At 41.4% G+C, this 20,118-nt stretch overlaps 1 protein-coding gene and 1 long non-coding RNA gene across 2 annotated transcripts; both read left to right on the top strand.

The window, feature by feature from the left end:
- Positions 1-3,580: 3,580 nt before the first annotated feature.
- On the top strand, positions 3,581-4,212 carry LOC106023873. Its single transcript, XR_002195709.2, has 4 exons — positions 3,581-3,677; positions 3,778-3,859; positions 4,031-4,084; positions 4,171-4,212. It is a non-coding gene; the product is annotated as an uncharacterized LOC106023873 (long non-coding RNA).
- Positions 4,213-17,192: 12,980 nt separating this feature from the next.
- On the top strand, positions 17,193-19,204 carry LOC105007625 (calcium homeostasis modulator protein 5). Its single transcript, XM_010866626.4, has 2 exons — positions 17,193-17,898; positions 18,143-19,204. Exons 1-2 carry the CDS (start codon positions 17,356-17,358, stop codon positions 18,503-18,505), a joined length of 906 nt encoding a protein of 301 aa, XP_010864928.1. The 5' UTR covers positions 17,193-17,355; the 3' UTR covers positions 18,506-19,204.
- The last annotated feature ends 914 nt before the right edge of the window (positions 19,205-20,118 follow it).

The raw sequence follows: 20,118 nt of genomic DNA, 5'->3' as shown, positions 1-20,118 counted from the left end.
GTCTTTTTTATATTCATAAAGACATTACTACACCAAGATAGTTCACACAGCTTGATTAATATTTTCTGAGATTTCAGTTCAGTACCTCCCACGTCAGTGTAATCAAATTTATATTTTGAAGTAGCAAGTCTGATTTGAAAGGTATTTTACCATGAAAAAAAAAGAAAACAATTACCGCTGGTCTTGTTTTTCATAATAATACATTTAAGCCTAGTGAGCTAATGTCAACAATCAGTCATATAACCTACCTCAGAGGCAACATTATGAAGGCCCTGGACTTCATCAGGCCATGAGTCTTCATCATGATCCTGTTGAGGAGAGATATTTAAATAGATGATTTAAACAGGATTAACACAGAAATAGATAAGAATAAATTTAAATTAAGACAGAAATAGGTAACATGTCGGGGAACCATATCAGTAATAAAACCTTCCTCAGAGGCAACATCATAAAGGCCCTAGTCTTCATCAGGCCATGAGTCTTCGTCATGATCCTGTTGAGGAGATATATGTAAAGAGTGTGAGAATGTACTTTACAGGAAATGCAAGCTAAATATGAACCATTCTTCTATGTTTCTTTAGGTCTGTGTTATTACCTTTGTTGAGTGATCCTGCTGTCTCTAATTGGAATTTTGAGAAACTGAAGCAGAGTTCTGTGGCTCTAAATATATTTTGTATTGTCTCCTTCATTCCATAGCAAACACTGAATGATAAATACATTATGAATCAATGTAATACAGAATACATAGCCTACCATTTTATGAATGAGCCACATCTCCTCAATCACTACGCCAGAACCAACACACGTGCCAGAGGGGCGCGAGTTCCATATTCAATCTCTCTGCATGAGTTTCATTTTCAAATTGAAAAGCGCGTCACTTCATTTGTGACAGCTTGCCAGCTGTGGAGAGTATCGCCGGTATCTACAGCCTCTTCACATTTACAATGTTTGCACTGGTTAGATATTTAGAAGATAATTGTCGGGCTATTGTTCCCACTTTTCATATAAAGAATTTTGACCAAGCCTACATCAATGATTTTAATAAAACCACAAAGTACTGGGTGTTGTGGGGGGATGACGGTACCTATTACCAAGTTTTGCGCCTTTCTAGAAAGTAAAATATTTTAATTGTTAGCTGTCATTACATATTTAACTTATCTTTAGCTTAGCTTTTACATATTACAAGAACAATTATTTATGTCTTGAGGTATGCGCAACTGTTAGCTAACTTAAGTAGACAGATGATAACAGTGACGCACTGGAGAAGCTGACAGTTGCGCTAACTGCTATCATTGATTGTATCGATACCTATCAGTATCAAACTATTGATGTTAAAACACTAAAATGACAGAATGACACTTAACATTTATTTAACGTTAGCTGTGAGGTTCTCACGCCATTCCAGCTCCTCCCCGCCACGCTCCGCACCTACCACTGTTACGCTCCCTCTCCCCGATACATATGAACGCATCCCGCAATCCAGATCACAATCACCAGAATACTAGACACCTGTGTCCAGTTTCCTTCCCTATTTAACCGGTACTCTGCCTCCACTCCAGTGTGAGGTATTGTTCGTAGTGGACCTGCCAAGCCTTTATCGCTCGTTGCATTTGCCTGTTTGACTCCCAGCCTGCTATTTTGCTCTCTTCCCGTCCCTATCCTTTCGTGTTATTTAGAAACTTGCATCCTGACCAATCTGCCCGCTCCTTGGATTTTCCTACCGCCTAACCCTGCCTGTACTGTTGCCATCTCGGACTGATCATCTGGAGACTAAGAGGGCCCCCATCCCCAAAATAAGGACAGAAACTGCGTCATCCAACAGGAAAGGCAGCGCTGAGGAGGTCACCGCCAATAGGAAAGTGACTTAGAAAAGAGGAATTCTGTATTGTGTTTATAGAGACCATTGGTAGAGAATATTGTATGCTTAGTTAAACATATTTGGGGATATTTAGAAGCCTAGAATAGGACACTGCTGTTCAAAGGTTTGGAGTTTTTCAGACATCCTCCAACCTGGTGTTTTGCTGCTGGCGGGCCACCTGCTGTACAGCCAGCAGGCCACCAGCTTTTGCAGCTTTTCTCCTGATCTCAATTTGCATAAGCTAATTTGCTTCTCAGGCGGCTTTCCACCAGCGGCCCAACTGCGTTACGCTGGCGGCTAGCCGCCGAAAAGAGGGCATGCGCTTTAGTCTGCTGTATCTGCTTGTGTTGCCATATTCTTCCAGCAGAGATGCTATTGTACCCCTTTTATTCTTGTACTGATTATTTGATTTATTTTAATATTGTTAAATCTTAGTGTACAGAATTTTGGTCAACATTGGTAGTTTATAAAAAAAAAAATTACTTTGACTCCGCCCTGTCCGCAGATGGCGCTAAAGTAGCGAATTGCACATGTGTAAGGCAAGACCATGAGGTTATGGGTAAAAAAAGCCATTTGGATTCCACGCAGTTGTAACTGCAAACTAGAACATTCATTTTAGCAACTTGGTTTTTTTCGTCAACTCTTGTTCAAAGGGTATAAGCTATATGCTCTGAATTGGACAATACAACATGTGGATTTACACATTGTTTTACTAAAATTTGATTAACTCCCGAAACAAACGAAGATCATGCATTTTCTGGAAATCAGAACGAACATTTTGAACGCCTAGTCACCTACATCTATGGTGAGTTCTGTTCAGCGATATTATAAATAACTAGCGTTAAGTGTTGTTAGGTTACTGAGAGAGAATGTAATGACTGTTTTGTATTAAACAATGACTGTTTGCAGTATTATATTAACATTCAAATTCTTTAGTCAAGTTACTGGTAGCTGACCGCAAGTTTTAAACCATTGGTAAGAAAACAAGTTATAGATACTGAGCTTGAAAAAAACTGCGTTGGCCTGAGATTAAATACCTACAGTAACCCTTGTTTCTTCGTGTCCACAAGTTTGGTTGCTTACTATATTTGGTTTCTTCGTTTATCCTCAAGTTCGGATGTTTTGTGCTTCTTCGCATATCAACAGTTTAACAGGTATGGTAACATTGTTAGCCTACTTGTCTAAATTGTGTTTCTTAGGGTATCAACAAGTTAGAATTTTATAATGTGCTTACTCCTTGTAACTTTTATCAACTGATACACAACGTTGTCTAAATCGTGTTTCTTTGTGTAAAGTTATCCACATCATGTGGATAACGTTACTCTTGGCAGTAAATTTAGATAGACTAGCTCATTCCGTTACTGAGGTGTCTATGTATCCACATTGTTCTTAGCTAGCCTGTGTGTCTTATGCTGCCGGTTATTTAAACTTATTTTCTAAACATTGCTTTCAGGTGATGACGTTTTCTGTAGTTTTGTTCCCAGAGGAGGATGACTGTGTGGCAGCAGTTCCACGCCAGGTATGTAAATTACATGTTGATCTCGTAATTGCTGCAATGTTTACTTGGTTTTACCATGTTTACCTGTTCACCAACTTTTACGTTTATTTTTAGGATGTAGCAAGCACAGTACTCCAAGGCACCAGAGAGGTACTCCACACCACCATGTAGAGGATGGCTACATAGGTAAGTGTGGGTTCATTCACTTAACCCAGATGCTTAACTTGTTATTAAAGCATGTTGCTTCCAATTTCATTTGTCAATTTATTTTTAAGGGCAAGAAGGTAGAGGTAGGGGGATGTTTTTGCTCTGCACATGAAGGTAAGAATGAACATTTTAGTGGACACTGCGATTTGAGTTCTGATTGTAAAATAACCAGATATTTAAGACTGAACAATTAACTGTCTGTCTTTACTTTCAGAGCATTTGGAGAAGATCAAGTGGCTGACTGAAGAGAAGGTCACTTGGGCACAGCTGTGGGCACAGCTGGCTCAAACAATCAGGTAAAAGCAAGACTGTAGTTCCGCTTGTATCTTGTCTTAATGAAACTGCATTTGTCTGACCGTGAGCCCTTTACTGAAATGCAATACTATACAGCCTTTCTGAAATTACATGTATATGGCAGTTTTGTTTATTTCACTATTAAGCTATTGACATTTCATTGTGCTTTTTAGCTTCTGATGAACGTCTGACTGTCAAGCCAAGGGCACAGCTGGCTCTACAATCAGGTAAAAACAACACTATAGTTGCGCTAGCATGTTGTCTTCATGAAACATTTAATTTGTCTTGAATGTCATGCAATTCTCAAAATCAGAATCTTTCCAACCGGGATGCCACTGATGAGGCTGTCCAGAACCAGGTCCCCAGGTACCAGAAAGGGGCAGCTGACCGTGCAGGTGGGAGATGTCGTGGCGGTACAAGGGACCTGCCGTTAATATGAATGACATCTCCAGCACAACCAATATTGCTGCTAAGCTGCAGTACTGTAGCCTACTTATTTTATTTTACTGCTGCTATGTACAGTGTTATATATGATTGCATTATCCTCTTAATATATTTATAGCTCTGTGTGAATGTTCTTAATTCTGACTGTAGTTGTAGTGTTATGCCACCATTCATAAGCTTATTGCACTGATGTATCTGATTCAATAACTTGATTGCTGCTAGGTCATACTTATGTACACTCACCTAAAGGATTATTAGGAACACCATACTAATACTGTGTTTGACCCACTTTTGCCTTCAGAACTGCCTTAATTCTACGTGGCATTGATTCAACAAGGTGCTGAAAGCATTCTTTAGAAATGTTGGCCCATATTGATAGGATAGAATCTTGCAGTTGATGGAGATTTGTGGGATGCACATCCAGGGCACGAAGCTCCCGTTCCACCACATCCCAAAAATGCTCTATTGGGTTGAGATCTGGTGACTGTGGGGGCCATTTCAGTACAGTGAACTCATTGTCATGTTCAAGAAACCAATTTGAAATGATTCGAGCTTTGTGACATGGTACATTATCCTGCTGGAAGTAGCCATCAGAGGATGGGTACATGGTGGTCATAAAGGGATGGACACGCTCAGGGAAGCCGTGGCATTTAAACGATGCCCAATTGGCACTAAGGGGCCTAAAGTGTGCCAAGAAAACATCCCCCACACCATTACACCACCACCAGCCTGCACAGTGGTAACAAGGCATGATGGATCCATGTTCTCATTCTGTTTACGCCAAATTCTGACTCTACCATTTGAATGTCTCAACAGAAATCGAGACTCATCAGACCAGGCAACATTCTTCCAGTCTTCAACTGTCCAATTTTGGTGAGCTCGTGCAAATTGTAGCCTCTTTTTCCTATTTGTAGTGGAGATGAGCGGTACCCGGTGGGGTCTTCTGCTGTTGTAGCCCATCTGCCTCAAGGTTGTGCGTGTTGTGGCTTCACAAATGCTTTGCTGCATACCATCGGTTGTAACAAGTGGTTATTTCAGTCAAAGTTGCTCTTCTATCAGCTTGAATCAGTCGGCCCATTCTCCTCTGACCTCTAGCATCAACAAGGCATTTTCTCCCACAGGACTGCCACATTCAGGATGTTTTTCCCTTTTCACACTATTCTTTGTAAACCCTAGAAATGGTTGTGCGTGAAAATCCCAGTAACTGAGTAGATTGTGAAATACTCAGACCGGCCCGTCTGGCATCAACAACCATGCCACGCTCAAAATTGCTTAAATCACCTTTCTTTCCCATTCTGACATTCAATTTGGAGTTCAGGAGATTGTCTTGACCAGGACCACACCCTTAAATGCATTGAAGCAACTGCCATGTGATTGGTTGATTAGATAATTGCATTAATGAGAAATTGAACAGGTTTTCCTAATCCTTTAGGTGAGTGTATATTACTGCCATTCTAGCCCTTGTTTATTTTGTATTGAATAATGTTTATTTTGTACTTTCACATTCAAATACTGTAATTTTACTATGTTACTGCACACGTTTTCTTGCACTATTTGAAAAATCACTATTTGATTTTTTTATTTCAATTCATTTGCACGTTTGTTGTATGCTTGCTGTATAATGCATGTTTTTTTTTTGTATGCATGTTGCACTATTTTAAATAAATTGTTGACATTTATTTATAAATTGTTCATTGTCATTTGTGATATTACCAAAGTTATTATAAATGAAACCTAATATTGGGGCATGAGGCATCCCGCTGGGTTTATTGCATAAAAGCGGCTAGCTGCCGTCGGCCCGCTGATCAGGGCATTGTCATGACTAGCCAGGCGCTTTGCAGAAACGCTCGGCGACCGCAGCGGCAAAACGCAAGTGGGCAGCCGGTGAGCCACTGGCGTGTTGCTTGCTCGGCCTGTACTCCGAGTTGGTCGCTGGTTTCCACAGTGCAGTGGCGATTTTTTTTTTTTAATGGTTACATAACAGCGGTGTCATGTCTCCCCAGTCATGGTTGCAATCGACGGCATAGGTACAGGAACGTGTCCTTAGACATACAGAAATTCTTTATGCACTAGGCCTCTGTGAAAGTTGAAATCACGGTTTCCCACCACTTCGTTTTTTATATTGTGTATCCAAACGGATGGAGAAACACAACGCATTCTGAAGTACTCTGAAACACACAAAAAGATGCCAATAACAAGTCGATGTAGTTTACAGTAACATTATTCCCAATTGTGATTTACTTACACAATTCTTACTGTTCTTTATGCGCAATGGCGCAAATCCATTTGTCATCTCCTTTTACTTTATTTGTATTACAACTCATCTAATATTTCGGGCATTATGAATCTGGTTTGCTACTACTGCTCTTCTCTTTTCCATCATTGACTCAATGACCACATTTGCAAATCAATAAATCATGATCAACACTTGATCTTGAACTTGAATCTCCTCCATGGTTGCTGTGATGTTGCAGTGTCGCATAAACAAAGATGCCTGTCTGTCGCTTTGTATAGCATCTGGTGCATACGTCAGCTGATTTATTTGCCAAATCTTCGCGGGTCTTCAGACCACGGTGGAAACGCACATAACAATGGGCCGAAGGAACCCTTTAGTTCTTTGAATAGCAGTTCCTGGGACTCTAAGTTCCGCGTCTTTTTTGGTGGAAACGCGACAGGATGTTCAGATGGTTGGAACATGAGACTTTCTGCCTACATGCCGAGCTGTGGCAAGCAAAGATCTCCCATGTATGGGATCCAGTAATCAAAGATGGAGGATTTCCTGATGACAATGGGAACTGAACGTAGGATTTGAAATCATTGACCAAGAGCTTTAATGTTTATTTCCAAAATGTATTGTACCTAAACATTGAAGAAAGCTGGAACTCAAGGAAACCAGATCACTTTCCTTGTTAATGGCTAGGCTTATCCAATTGAATATTAACTTGAAAAGCACTTTGATTGTAAATAACATAAAATAGCAAAAAATAGTAAATAGCAAGATAATTGCCTGTCTGGTTTTGTCATGTTTGATGTAAATCAGTAGGGCCCATTCTTTCCACCAAATAGGAATATGTGTGTGTTCTCTCTATGACGACTGGTAAGAGGGAAACAATACACAGAGGGTAATCATTTTCTTGAAGTTAAGTAAAACACATGGCTTTACATGAGAATTTAATTGTATTCTAATATTTGATATAATTTGGTTTTAGACAAAAGATAGGGATTAGAGAATTGTGAAATTGTCATAAAGGGTGAAAACAGCCAAAAGCGAGTTTATCCCCTACAATAAAATTTAATATTTTATTTTAATTGCTGGATTGGCTTTGGTTAACTATGTTTCTATTGTAACTAAGACAACATTTGTCTTTTAAAGAACAAGTTAGATACTCAGTTCAGTTGACTGACAAAAATAGTCTCATCCTGGTTTCAAAAAGCAGCACAGGAGGGATGATTGGTTAACCCATTCTCCTGACACACACTGTACTATGTTAGGTTGGAAAGAGTAACATATCTTACTACAGACATGGTCAAAATATGCATTAAAGTTATTATTTATGGGGGATGTCTGACCGCCACTATTTAAAGATAACATTACAAAATGTAACAGAGTTGGAGAATTTCCCTACAATTTAGGAGGTTAATCAAGACGTTATGTTTGTGTTTCTCATAAGGTAGTTGGGCCATAGTCTTTAAAAAAAAAAATGTGGGTGCTGTAGATATGCTAATAAAATTGCCCTGGTGGTTGCAGCAGGTAAACCACTGCAACATGGGCTGGTGTTTTTTCTCCCTTACAATTTTGTTAAACAGCCGTTCCCCTAGAGGGCAATCCAATTATGTGGTTATGTGCCACAAAACTACAGGAGTTTATTAATACATGATAGACAATTTCACTGACCTGAGGAAAGTTACGGAAGTGTAATCAAAATTGAGAGCTGTTTAGCATTATAAATGTATCTAAAATGTGTTTTTTCCTCTTGGCATAGTTATGAGGGAGCATTGGCATATGCTATGTTTTACATCTTCCATTAATAGGATTGTTTTGTTTGACGTAATTGTTGAATAGCATCGATCTAACCATTTTTGATTTGGCTACGATAAGTCAAGTCTGATCTGACAACGGATTCTCATTCCACTGACAGATGCTATCGGACATAAAACAGCACATTGAAGGAAACGTCAACAAAATAGTTTTGGATTAACTGTTGTACGGCTTTAACCGTTTGTATTGAAGTTATTTGTTCACAGGTTGGGACATTACAAACCCCTTTCAGGTGATACATCATATCACCAACTGGACACAGACAACTGAGTGTGAGTACAACATGTTCTAGAAGGATTACTAAAACCACACTGGACGAGTCTGTTCCAAATCTTCATGGCAGAAGGCGCTAGGGTCAGATCACTTTGATCCACACTAACATTACAGATGAGCTATGGACAGCGAGATGCGAGAAGCAGAGATGATGAAGGAAGACTTCTTCTGTTTGCTTTACACATGGATCGGATCACTGGACTGGTCACATGGTCCCAACCACAGTGGGAATCACTATTGGTGTCAATCTAATGAGTAAAGTGAATAAAACTGAAGTAGGAACCTCTTCACTAGAAACCTCTCACTTTTCAGATAGACAGTCTCACAGAAAGTTGTTAAGACCTGATACTTTGTCAGTTCCACACCAAAGTTATTGCAATTACTGATATAGGAACTTGACATCACTGATGCAAGACAGAGAAGACTGAAGACAAGAACCACAGGACACGTCATGGGAATCTAGCTTAATTCCTAACAATCAATAGTTTTCCTAAATTGACTGGTGTTTTGATATTATGTATGTGTGTTCATTCATCACAAGGCAGGTAAAGGACTGCATATGATCACTACCCTAACAATGGTCTGATACTTGTCTTTTATGAAGTTGATTCATACTCATAATTACAATAGCTGTCCTGATATGCTTAATTGTGCCATATTTCCTTTTGAAATGTTCATTCAAGGTAATTATTGCATTTGTTAGTGGTTGTTCATGTACCTTTCGGAAAGTGTTACCAAAGTAGGATTGTTGAAAGTAGTTTTTTTTGTTTAGGAGACATTTGTTGTGCAAAAACAATAAAGGAAATGTCTTGTTTTTGTCAAGGTATTTAAAAACATTTGACAGATTTAATTAGATCTTTGTGACAGTATTTGACAAACTTAAAGACATCTTTATGACAAGTCCAAATTGTACCACTGTACTTGAGGTCAAGAAAAATATTAATGACACTGGTATGAAAGCATTTGACAGTGTTAAAATACTTCATGACATCTTTATAACAAGTCCAAATTGTACCACTGTAGTTCAAGGTCAAGGAAAATATTCTTGACACAATTATAAGGGTCTCATGACAACCAATGTCAATACCAACCACATATGACAGTTGTATTTAATGCTAACACATAAAGCTAAATAGTTTCTTCAAGTTTGATAATCAGGCCTGCTATGACATGTTTATGACAGGTTATGTTTCTGACTAACTGCGCCACAGCATGGTTTGGCAGTTGCTCCGTAGCCGACTGGAAGGCCCTGCAACGGGTGGTGGAAACAGCCCAGCACATCACTGGTACCCAGCTCCCGGCCATCAAAGACCTCCAGCACAAGGACCCTTCACATCCATTCCACAAACTGTTTGCCCTCCTTCCATCAGGCAGGTGGTACAGGTCTCTTGATTCCCGCACCAGCAGGCTCAGGAAAATTTTCTTTCCATCTGCTGTAACTTTGATGAACTAGGGGACCTATCACTAACCACACTGACACTTTGTACTACTGTACTCTGACACGGCCTTGCCAGGTCTGAAGTTTTCAGTTGTTACAGGTACGTGTCTACCTCGGTGAACCTCAGTGCTGCAATCCCTGCATTTCAGTTGCACATGCTACCCTACTCCTTCAATTTCATTGTACTGTACCTGTTCAATTACAATAAAGTTGTATCTAATCTAATGTTGTCGTGGTTAATGTCAAGTTGTCATAACAAAGACATTGACCGGTGATGTTGTCTCAGTTAATGTCAAGTTGACATAACAAAGACATCCCAAACTATGTCAACCTTGCATAAAAAATGACATAATCAACCAAATGACATCTTATCACCAAATTCATAAACGTTCATAATGATTCCTTCATATGTCATGACTATGACAGTATCATGACAATGTCATGTCATTCTTATGCACACCCCTTCAAGTAAAGTGTTACCTATTCATTTTCTTAATTTTCTTAACTTATACAGGATGTTCACATTTGAATAATATGTTAGATCTATGGACAATGCATAAATAGTAATCCTGTATCAATTTGTGCAAAAGGGCTGTTTCATTTTGTAACATGTACAGCTCAGAACAACTATCTTGTTACTGCAATAAGCAGCATTCTCAACCATCAACCTCCTAATGATGGACCTCTATCACATATAACCAAGCAATGGCTACTCAAACAAAAACTGAGCATGGCAGGCATAGTGAGTATGATTGTGCATGTGTATTTATGCATGTGTCTGTATTATAAATGCACTCAGCAGCTTTCTAAACCACCAGTGTCTCATTCTTCACCGTTACCAAACCATTTCAAACGTTTTAGAGACACTTAAGTCTTTAATTAATATATTTCAGTTGTATGTTCTCAAAAATGTTAATCCTTAAACAAAATACAATGAAATGGTATTTCAGTCTCTGCAAATGGTCTTGGAAAAAAGTACTTTTATATAATTGGTACAAGCATCATCAGACGAGTGCTTTTTCAACATGTAGTCAAAGCAAATATACTTTTGTTTTCAGTATCTATACTTGAACCGCTTGAACATTGTGCTGTACTGTACCTTGACAAAAGATATCAAATGAAATCACATGGACTCTGAGATAAAGTTTGAACATCAGTTAACTCTTCTTCCTCCGTTAGTAAACTCAACATAATATCCATATGACACCTTGCGCCATTCCTCTAATGCAGCTTTGACTGCCAGCAACTCCCGGTTACAGACGTCATAGTTCCTCTCCGCTGGTGACAACCTGGTGGACAAAAAGGCACAGGGATGCACCTTACCATCCAAAGCGGACCGTTGGGACAGCACTGCCCCGATACCAGACTCTGATGCGTCGACCTCAACGATGAATTGTCTGGTGGGATCGGGTTGGGCCAGAACGGGCTCAGAGGTGAAACGCCTCTTTAAGTCCTGGAAAGCAGTGTCTGCCACGGGCGTCCAGATGAAAGGACGGAGTGTTGAGGTAAGCGCTGTCACTTGTCCGAAGTTACGGATGAACCTCCTATAAAAATTAGCGAAACCCAGAAAGGACTGGAGTTGCTTAAGGGTCTCCGGGGTTGGCCAATTTAGGACAGCAGTGACTTTGGTGGTGTCCATCTTGATCTTGCCCTCCTCAACGATGAAGCCCAAAAAGGAGGTTGAACGGGTGTGAAAAAGACACTTCTCCGCCTTGACATACAGCCGGTTCTCCAGTAGGCGTTGTAACACCTGTCTGACATGACGGACATGGGTGGCTCGGTCAGGAGAAAAAATAAGAATGTCATCCAGATACACAAACACAAACAGTCCAAGAAAATCCCGCAAGACATCGTTAATAAACTGTTGAAAAACAGCAGGGGCGTTGGTGAGGCCAAACGGCATAACGAGGTACTCAAAATGACCCAAATGGGTGTTAAAACCTGTTAACCACTCGTCACCCTCCTTCATCCGTATAAGGTGGTAGGCGTTCCTTAGATCCAGCTTGGTAAAGATAGTAGACCCCTGTAGAGAATCGAAGGCGGAATTCATCAACGGTAGAGGATATTTGTTTTTGACGGTGATGTCATTGAGACCTCGGAAATCTATACATGGGCGGAGTCCCCCATCTTTCTTTCCCACAAATTAAAAACCCGCCCCCAGAGGTGACGACAAAGGGCGAATATGACCAGCTGACAAGGACGCATGAATGTAGTTCTCGAGTGCCTCTCGCTCAGGCTTAGACACGCTATACAGTTTGGGCTTGGGAAATGTGACATTGGATAATAACTGTATAGAGCAGTCATACGGACGGTGGGGTGGTAGTTCTAGGGTATGGTCTTTACTGAATACCTCCTCCAGATCATGATACTCAGAGGGCACAGCAGACAGGTCTACAGGGGGTATGTCTCTCGTGATTTTGGCGGTGGCCGGGGAACAGGCTGACGTCAGACATGAAGCGTGACAAGTCTTGGTAACCGGTGGCCCAGTCGACAACAGGATTGTGCTTAACAAGCCACGTGTGCCCTAATATAACAGGGTTATGAGGTGACGAAATAACCAGGAATGCAATGGATTCGAAATGGTTACCAGATAGCTGTAAGCGGATAGGCTGTGTCTTAGTGGTGATATGGGAAATAAGCCGTCCGTCTACGGTCCGGGCATCAATGCTTTTCGTCAGAGTGAGTGTAGGTAATTCCAGTCAGTGAACGAGCTCTTGATCGATAAAGCTATCGTCCGCCCCAGAGTCGAGTAAGGCATGACATGGAGTGGATTGTCCGGTATAGTGGATTATGGCAGGAAATGTTGTGCGTGGTCTGGAGGAGGGCCCTGATGTATCGTGGCTCGCTAGGGTGGTCCCTACATCCTGCGAGCCCGGTAGTTTCCCGGTCTAACAGGACAGGATGATAAAAAATGATCGGATTCCCCACAATATAAACAGCTATTATTTTCCATGCGCCTCCTCCTTTCAGCCTCGGTAAGGTGAGACAGGCCGAGTTGCATGGGTTCCGGCTCGAGTACAGTGGAGTGAGGTGTAGACGGCTTCGGGTTGGTACTCTCAGCGCTCTGATAAACACCGGCTGAGGGAACCGGTGGATGGGAGCGGCTCTCCGTCTGTCGTCGATTACTCTTGCGTTCTCTCATGCGGTTGTCGACCCGGATAGCCAGATCAATGAGGGCGTCTAAGGAGTTTGGCTCAGGGTAGGACACCAACCCGTCTTTTACGGCATCCGACAGCCCATTTTGGAATGCTGCCTGAAGTGCTTCGACATCCCAGCCGCTCTCTACAGCTAGGATACGGAAGGAGATCGAGAAGTCTGCAACGCTGTTAGCTCCCTGTTTGATGTTCAACAAACGTCTGGAAGCCTGTTTACCAACAGTGGAGTGGTCAAATACTTTTTTCATCTCCGTAGTGAATGAGGCATATGACTCACCTCCTAGCTCCAACTTCTCCCAAACGGCTGCAGCCCACCTCAAAGCCTCTCCTCCGAGCAGGCTGACAACGAAGGCAATCTTAGATCACTCTGTGGCGTAGGTACGGGGCTGCTGATCGAAAACCAGTCCACATTGCAACAAAAAGGTGCGACAACCCTCCACATTCCCTTCATACCTTGCAGGAGGAGATACCCAGGGTTCACGGACAACGTCAAGTCGGGGTGAGGGTTGAGCAGGAGTGACTGGTGCTGGAGGAGCGGGAATGATAGGGGCGGGTGTGCTAGACTGCTGTCTCATTGAAGCCAGGTCAGTCGACAGGTCCTGGAGTGTCGATATGATCTCCTGGAGGGCAGTACTGTGAGAACCCAATAGGGCCCCTTGGTGGGACACGGCTTGACGTACGGCGTCCATCTCCGCTGGATCCAACTGGCCGGATTATTCTGTCACGATTCTCGGGACTCAGGACAGAGGTAAGATCCAGAAGCAGATACAGACACTGGGGTAAAAGGACAATAATGATGTTTGTCGTAGTAGTCTGAGATGATAGTGGAGATACGTAAGAATTACGTAGGTGGGTATGAATGTATTGTTGGAGGGTGGATAGTGGGTAGCAGTGGTACGAAGTCCAGGAGGCAAGAATGGTCAGAAGGTCAGGCAGGGTTCGGTCAACAGAGCGGGGAGTCAGTCCAGGCGAAGGTCGATAACGGGAAGGCAGAAAGGTGGTTGGGAGGGATGTACAGGATGGGTCTCGGAACAAGGGGCTGGAAACGAACGGGGGAAAAACCACGGTGAGCAGAAGATAACAAAAATAGGATACTCGGGGAATAGGATAGCTTGCTTAATTAGGTAAAGAACACTGTAATAATTACGTGGCTGTACAATAATCCGGCAGGGACTGAAAGCGGAACTCTCCTATTTATAGGGAGAGTGGCAATTAGCCCCCCAGGTGTGTAGACTGGTGCAGGTGCTCAGGATCAGTGGTGATTACGGGTGCCTTCGTGGAGTGCCGGCAACAAGGAGACTGGTACCCTGGGAGATGTAATGACAGACAAACAGCTCAGGAGGGCTGAGTCCTGACAAAGACACAGTCTGCCACATAGAAAACCGTGGATTGAAGCCAGCAAGGGACAACAACATTCATCCCTTCTAATTGCAGGCTGGCTGAACTAGGCTTGCCTGGTTACTTTTCTGGTTATTAACCATGCACACTTGATTGGCTTATCAGTGGTGCATGTCTGCCTCTGTGGTGGATCTTGGCCTGCTCAAAGTGTTAAATTGAAGCTGACCAACTTCTTCAAGAAGCCTACAATGCGCACTAGCTGTTTACATTCTTCTCCTTCAGAGTGGTTCTTGAGGCCATCTTTATTTGGTTTTGAAGAGAATCCCCTGTCTGTGGACACACTGTAAATCAAGATAACTAAGGCAATCTTTGACAGTTTTTCTCGGTTTCTCAAATATCACTTCACTGAAGACCCTTATAATAGCTTGCAGTTTGGAGGTTTTGGAAACATCAAAATTTTTCGGGACAATTTGGCCAGCAGCCAACGATTTTATTTAAAGAACGTTATTGGCGAAAAGCCAGCTACAGTACAGCCCACTAACGGTAGTCCTGCTGCATTCTGTTGTTACTAATCACAGACGGTTTCCAAACGACATATTCAGAGATTAACTGACAAATGTAAATGTTAATTGTACAATTGTTGTGACATTGGCTAAGGGTTAGAAGAGAGACATTTTGCCCCCCTTGTAAGTAAAGCAAGTGTAACAACAGTAATGCGATATTTATCATCATGTTTTTTTTAACAAGTGTATTAAGTGGAACTGATGTTAGTTTTCCAGCTATGAAGGTATAATAAGAAGGCTTATGTGCATTTGCTATTTGAAGTGTTGGGTTTATATACTTTTTTTACCAAATCGTGAAGTGAGGGGAATTGCACTTGAGTCCGTTCTAAATGATGGTGCAATAAAAACTGAATGGTGTAAGTATTTGGTTCCTTGCCATGTTGACAGAGATACAAGGAGCAGAATGTTTTCTCCTTCATAAACCCTGTTGGTTGGCAATTTAAACCCTGTTTGCAGAAAAAACATTTAGAAGGGTTGGAAAAAGCAGACAATTGCATTAGATTACATACAGGGGGGAGAACAAGTATTTGATACACTGCCGATTTTGCAGGTTTTCCTACTTACAAAGCATGTAGAAGTCTGTAATTTTTATCATAGGTACACTTCAACTGTGAGAGACGGAATCTAAAACAAAAATCCAGAAAATCACATTGAATGATCTTTAAATAATTTATTTGCATTTTATTGCATGACATAAGTATTTGATCACCTACCAAACAGTAAGAATTCCATCTCTCACAGACCTGTTAGTTTTTCTTTAAGAAGCCCTCCTGTTCTCCACTCATTAACTGTATTAACTGTACCTGTTTGAACTGGTTACATGTTTAAAAGACACCTGTCCACACACTCAATCCAACAGACTCCAACCTCTCCACAATGGCCAAGACCAGAGAGCTGTGTAAGGACATCAGGGATAACATTGTAGACCTGCACAAGGCTGGGATGGGCTACAGGCTAATAGGCAAGCAGCTGGGTGAGAAGGCAACAACTGTTGGTGCAATTATTAGAAAATGGAATGAAGTTCAAGATGACGGTCAATCTCCCTCGGTCTGGGGCTCCATGCAAGATCTCACCTCGTGGGTCATCAGTGATCATGAGGAAGGTGAGGGATCAGCCCAGAACTACACAGCAGGACCTGGTCAATGACCTGAAGAGAGCTTGGACCACAGTCTCAAAGAAAACCATTAGTAACACACTACGCCGTCATGGATTAAAATCCTGCAGTGCACGCAAGGTCCCCCTGCTCAAGCCAGCACATGTCCAGGCCCATCTGAAGTTTGCCAATTACCATCTGGATGATCCAGAGGAGGAATGGGAGAAGGTCGCCGTGTTTGGAGGAAGAAGAAGGATGAGTACAACCCCAAGAACACCATACCAACCGTGAAGCATGGGGAGGGGAGGATGGATGGAGCCATGTATCGCGAGATCTTGACCAACAATCTCCTTCCCTCAGTAAGAGCATTGAAGATGGGTCGTGGCTGGGTCTTCCAGCAGGACAACGACCCGAAACACACAGCCAGGACAACTAAGGAGTGGCTCCGTAAGAAGCATCTCAAGGTCCTGGAGTGGCCTAGCCAGTCTCCAGACCTGAACCCAATAGAAAATCTTTGGAGGGAGCTGAAAGTCCGTATTGCCCAGCGACAGCCCCGAAACCTGAAGGATCTGGAGAAGGTCTGTATGAAGGAGTGGGCCAAAATCCCTGCTGCATTGTGTGCAAACCTAGTTAAGAATTACAGGAAACGTATGATCTCTGTAATTGCAAACAAATGTTTCTGTACCAAATATTCATTTCTGCTTTTCTGGTGTATCAAATAATGTCATGCAATAAAATGCAAATTAATTATTTAAAAATCATACAATGGGATTTCCTGAATTTTTGTTTTAGATTCCGTCACTCACAGTTGAAGAGTACCTATGATAGAAATTACCGACTTCTACATGCTTTGTAAGTGGGAAAACCTGCAAAATCGGCAGGTTATCAAATACTCAACTGTAGGTGGACAAGCATTGGAAACTGACCATGTTAGGAAATGGGGGAAGAGATGTTGGTGAATAGCAAAGAGGAACAATAAGGGAGGAGCATAAATGCTTGCTTTATTTGTTTGTGTTTGTCTGTGTATCACACACAACACAGGAGTCAAGTCAGTGCTGAAGAATGTCTATTTCATCAAGCTTTTTCTTCTAATACCTTTCTTCTAATATTTTTTATTTTTTTGCTGGTGAAGGGTGAAAACTGATTTACAACACCATGGATTTCTTCCAGACCGCCCTGCGCTTTTTCACAAACCAGAAGAACACCATTGGCTACAGCTTCATGGCTCTCATGACTATTGGGGGAGAGCGGATTTTCTCCATATTCACCTTCCAGTGCCCTTGTAATCGCCAACAAAACTTTGTCTATGGCCTGACCTTCCTGCTGAGCCCCGGGCTGGTGCTCCTGGTCTTGGGTCTCTTTTTCAGTAGTAAACTGTGGCGTCTCTACACTGGCTGCTGCCTTAACCCCATGAAGCTATGCGCCAAGGGCAACTATTGCAATTGCTTCCAAGATTTGTTCAAGATCTTCATTGGGGCCCTTGTTGCCCCTATCATGTGGCTCTGTGTGGCACTGTTGAATGGGACATTCTACACATGTGCTGTCAGTGGAATGGATGAACATTTTGTTTTGAATCTGTTCTGTAAAAACAAGACCATGAGGTGCCAGCAAGAGCTGGCTCGTGTACCCTGCAGAAAGTCCAACTTGTCTGCTGATGAAAACATGGAGTTGTTGCTTATGTTACAGAGTCAATCGCAGGTGAGTGCATGCCGCTGTCAGTCGTAATTGTAAATGTCAATATCATGTTGATACAGATGCAAATGCAGATATAAGTCAGACAAAATGCAGAGGTGACTGATTCATATATCTGGTTTACTCTTTTGTTTTAATTGATGTATTACCTTACCAAAAGCTTTATAGAAGATCATAAGAATCTATTTAATTTAAAATGTATGCCAACGTTCCTAAAATCTAGCTAATGCATTTGTCTGTGAATCCCCAGATACTTGGCTGGTGTATCATCATCATTTCAGTCGTAATAGGCTTCCTTGGGACCTGCTACTCCAACTGTCGCTCTGAGGTCAGCTACCTGCAGCTCACCTTCTGGAAGCGCTACATTGAAAAGGAGAATGAGCAGTTTGACACCTTCGCTGGAGAGTATGCCTCCAAGCTGGCGGAGAGGAATTCCCGGAGCTTCTTTGAGATCTGTGAACCTGAGAAATTCCCATTGCCCAACCACAAAGCTTGGGAGGAGATTTCAACCCTGTATACCTTCTCGAATAGCGAGCAGTACTACAGCACCCTGCAGAAGTATGTGGAGCGCGGTCATGGCGAAAGCCCTAAGAGACCAGTCCTTGACCCATAGATGGGCTGAAAAAGCTTCTCCTCCTGAGAAGAGTGCAGATTTACATAATATTCTACAACTTTTTTTTTACAGCCCTTTTCATTGGTAATGTATGCTTTTTTATTTACTATATATTGATGCAGTATGTATGGAACTGTAGAACTTGGACTGAAGAAGCATTTCTGTCTCTATTTCCTTGAAAGCAATGTGGCACCACTAAGAATTTTACTAGCATGGACAAAGATATGATTACCAAAGAATGCAGCAATTGCAGAAGTGTCAAAACAATGTGGCTTCCTGCCTGCTGAAAGTTTGTATTGAATTTGTAATATCCAATGGTAATTTATTGGACACAAGCAGATAAAATGTTCCATTTACAACGGATGACTTAGTTGTAACTTGCCATTTGTTTGACATGTACATATATAAATCCAAATTGGTGCATAATCATCACCAAATATTTGCCAATATTTCTGTTCTTTGGTTGTTGTATTAAATTACATTGCCTCTCAAGAGAATTCACCACATTGGACTTTTCCAGATTTTATTGAACATGAAATCAAAATGGAGTGTTTGGCACTGATCAACATAAATGTCAATAAAGTCAGAGTGAAAAATCTAATCTGTAAATTAATTACAAATATAAAACAGAAAACAATTTATTGCATAAGGATTCATCAACAGCGATGACAACAGACGGAGCTGTGTTGCAATCAACTGTCTTTAAAAGTAATAATGGTTGAATTGAGTCAAGCTGTGAGCAATTAAGTTGTTTCACATGGTTTCAGGTTGTGTAGACACATACAATTCTAGAATGCAGCTGAAAATAAAAAAAATTCACACTTTTCAAACAGTCATAGCACAAAAACCAATAACAAATTACAACTAGATTTGAACTTTACAAGTAAAGTTACTGGGGCTTGCTTTAATGCTTTCAAAGTAATTTTTGGCTGGTACACAGATACAGCAAACTTTAAACAATCATACGATTATAAAGTATGAAAAGTCTTTGAAAGCTGATATCCATGTTTGTGTAAAAGTAGCAAGAAATCCTATTGGTATGGTTACTCCAGTCTCAGTATCTTAAGTTTGGAAAGAGATACTTTTCAGATTTATATAGCTGAGAAGTAGAGGAAATAAGAATTACTGATAACCCTTCAAATTACATATAGCTCTGGAAAAAATTAAGAGACCAGTCCAAATATTTCTTACATCAGCATCTCTACATGTATGGCAACCATTCCATTCCAGTGCCAACACAGGCACACATCAGTTTACTTAATGAGGTACTGATTAGTTGATTACCTGAGGCAAATCTAATTTAACAAGGAAAAGTATAAAAACCACTGCTGGGGTCATCGCTATCTTCTTGCAATAGAACCAGCTGGATGGCAAAAACAGTGCAAGTAGTACCTCAAATATAATTTGAATAAAATAAAAATCTATTCAGTATGACAAATGAGTTTAAAAGAAAAGCTCTGAGTTAGGAAAAGAAGGGTTTAATTCTGGTTTTACTGGCAGAAGTGTACACAGCATCAGGTTGCTTCCATCCTGAAAATTTCAAAGACGACGGTTCATAAGAACAAGGTCAAGCAGCAGACATTGGGACAACAAAGCTACAGACTGGCAGGGGG

The sequence above is a fragment of the Esox lucius genome, chromosome 20 (genome assembly GCF_011004845.1).
Source record: "Esox lucius isolate fEsoLuc1 chromosome 20, fEsoLuc1.pri, whole genome shotgun sequence".
NCBI classification, from domain to species: Eukaryota; Metazoa; Chordata; class Actinopteri; order Esociformes; family Esocidae; genus Esox; species Esox lucius.
Note: the sequence above shows the minus strand (reverse complement) of the source record. Positions and strands in the feature narration are given on the sequence as shown.

Coding starts and splice junctions, on each gene's coding strand:
- LOC105007625 (XM_010866626.4), top strand. CDS start 17,356: ATGGATTTCTTCCAGACCGCCCTGCGCTTTTTCACAAACCAGAAGAAC. Junction 17,899..18,142: donor TGTTACAGAGTCAATCGCAG/GTGAGTGCATGC, acceptor GTGAATCCCCAG/ATACTTGGCTGGTGTATCAT.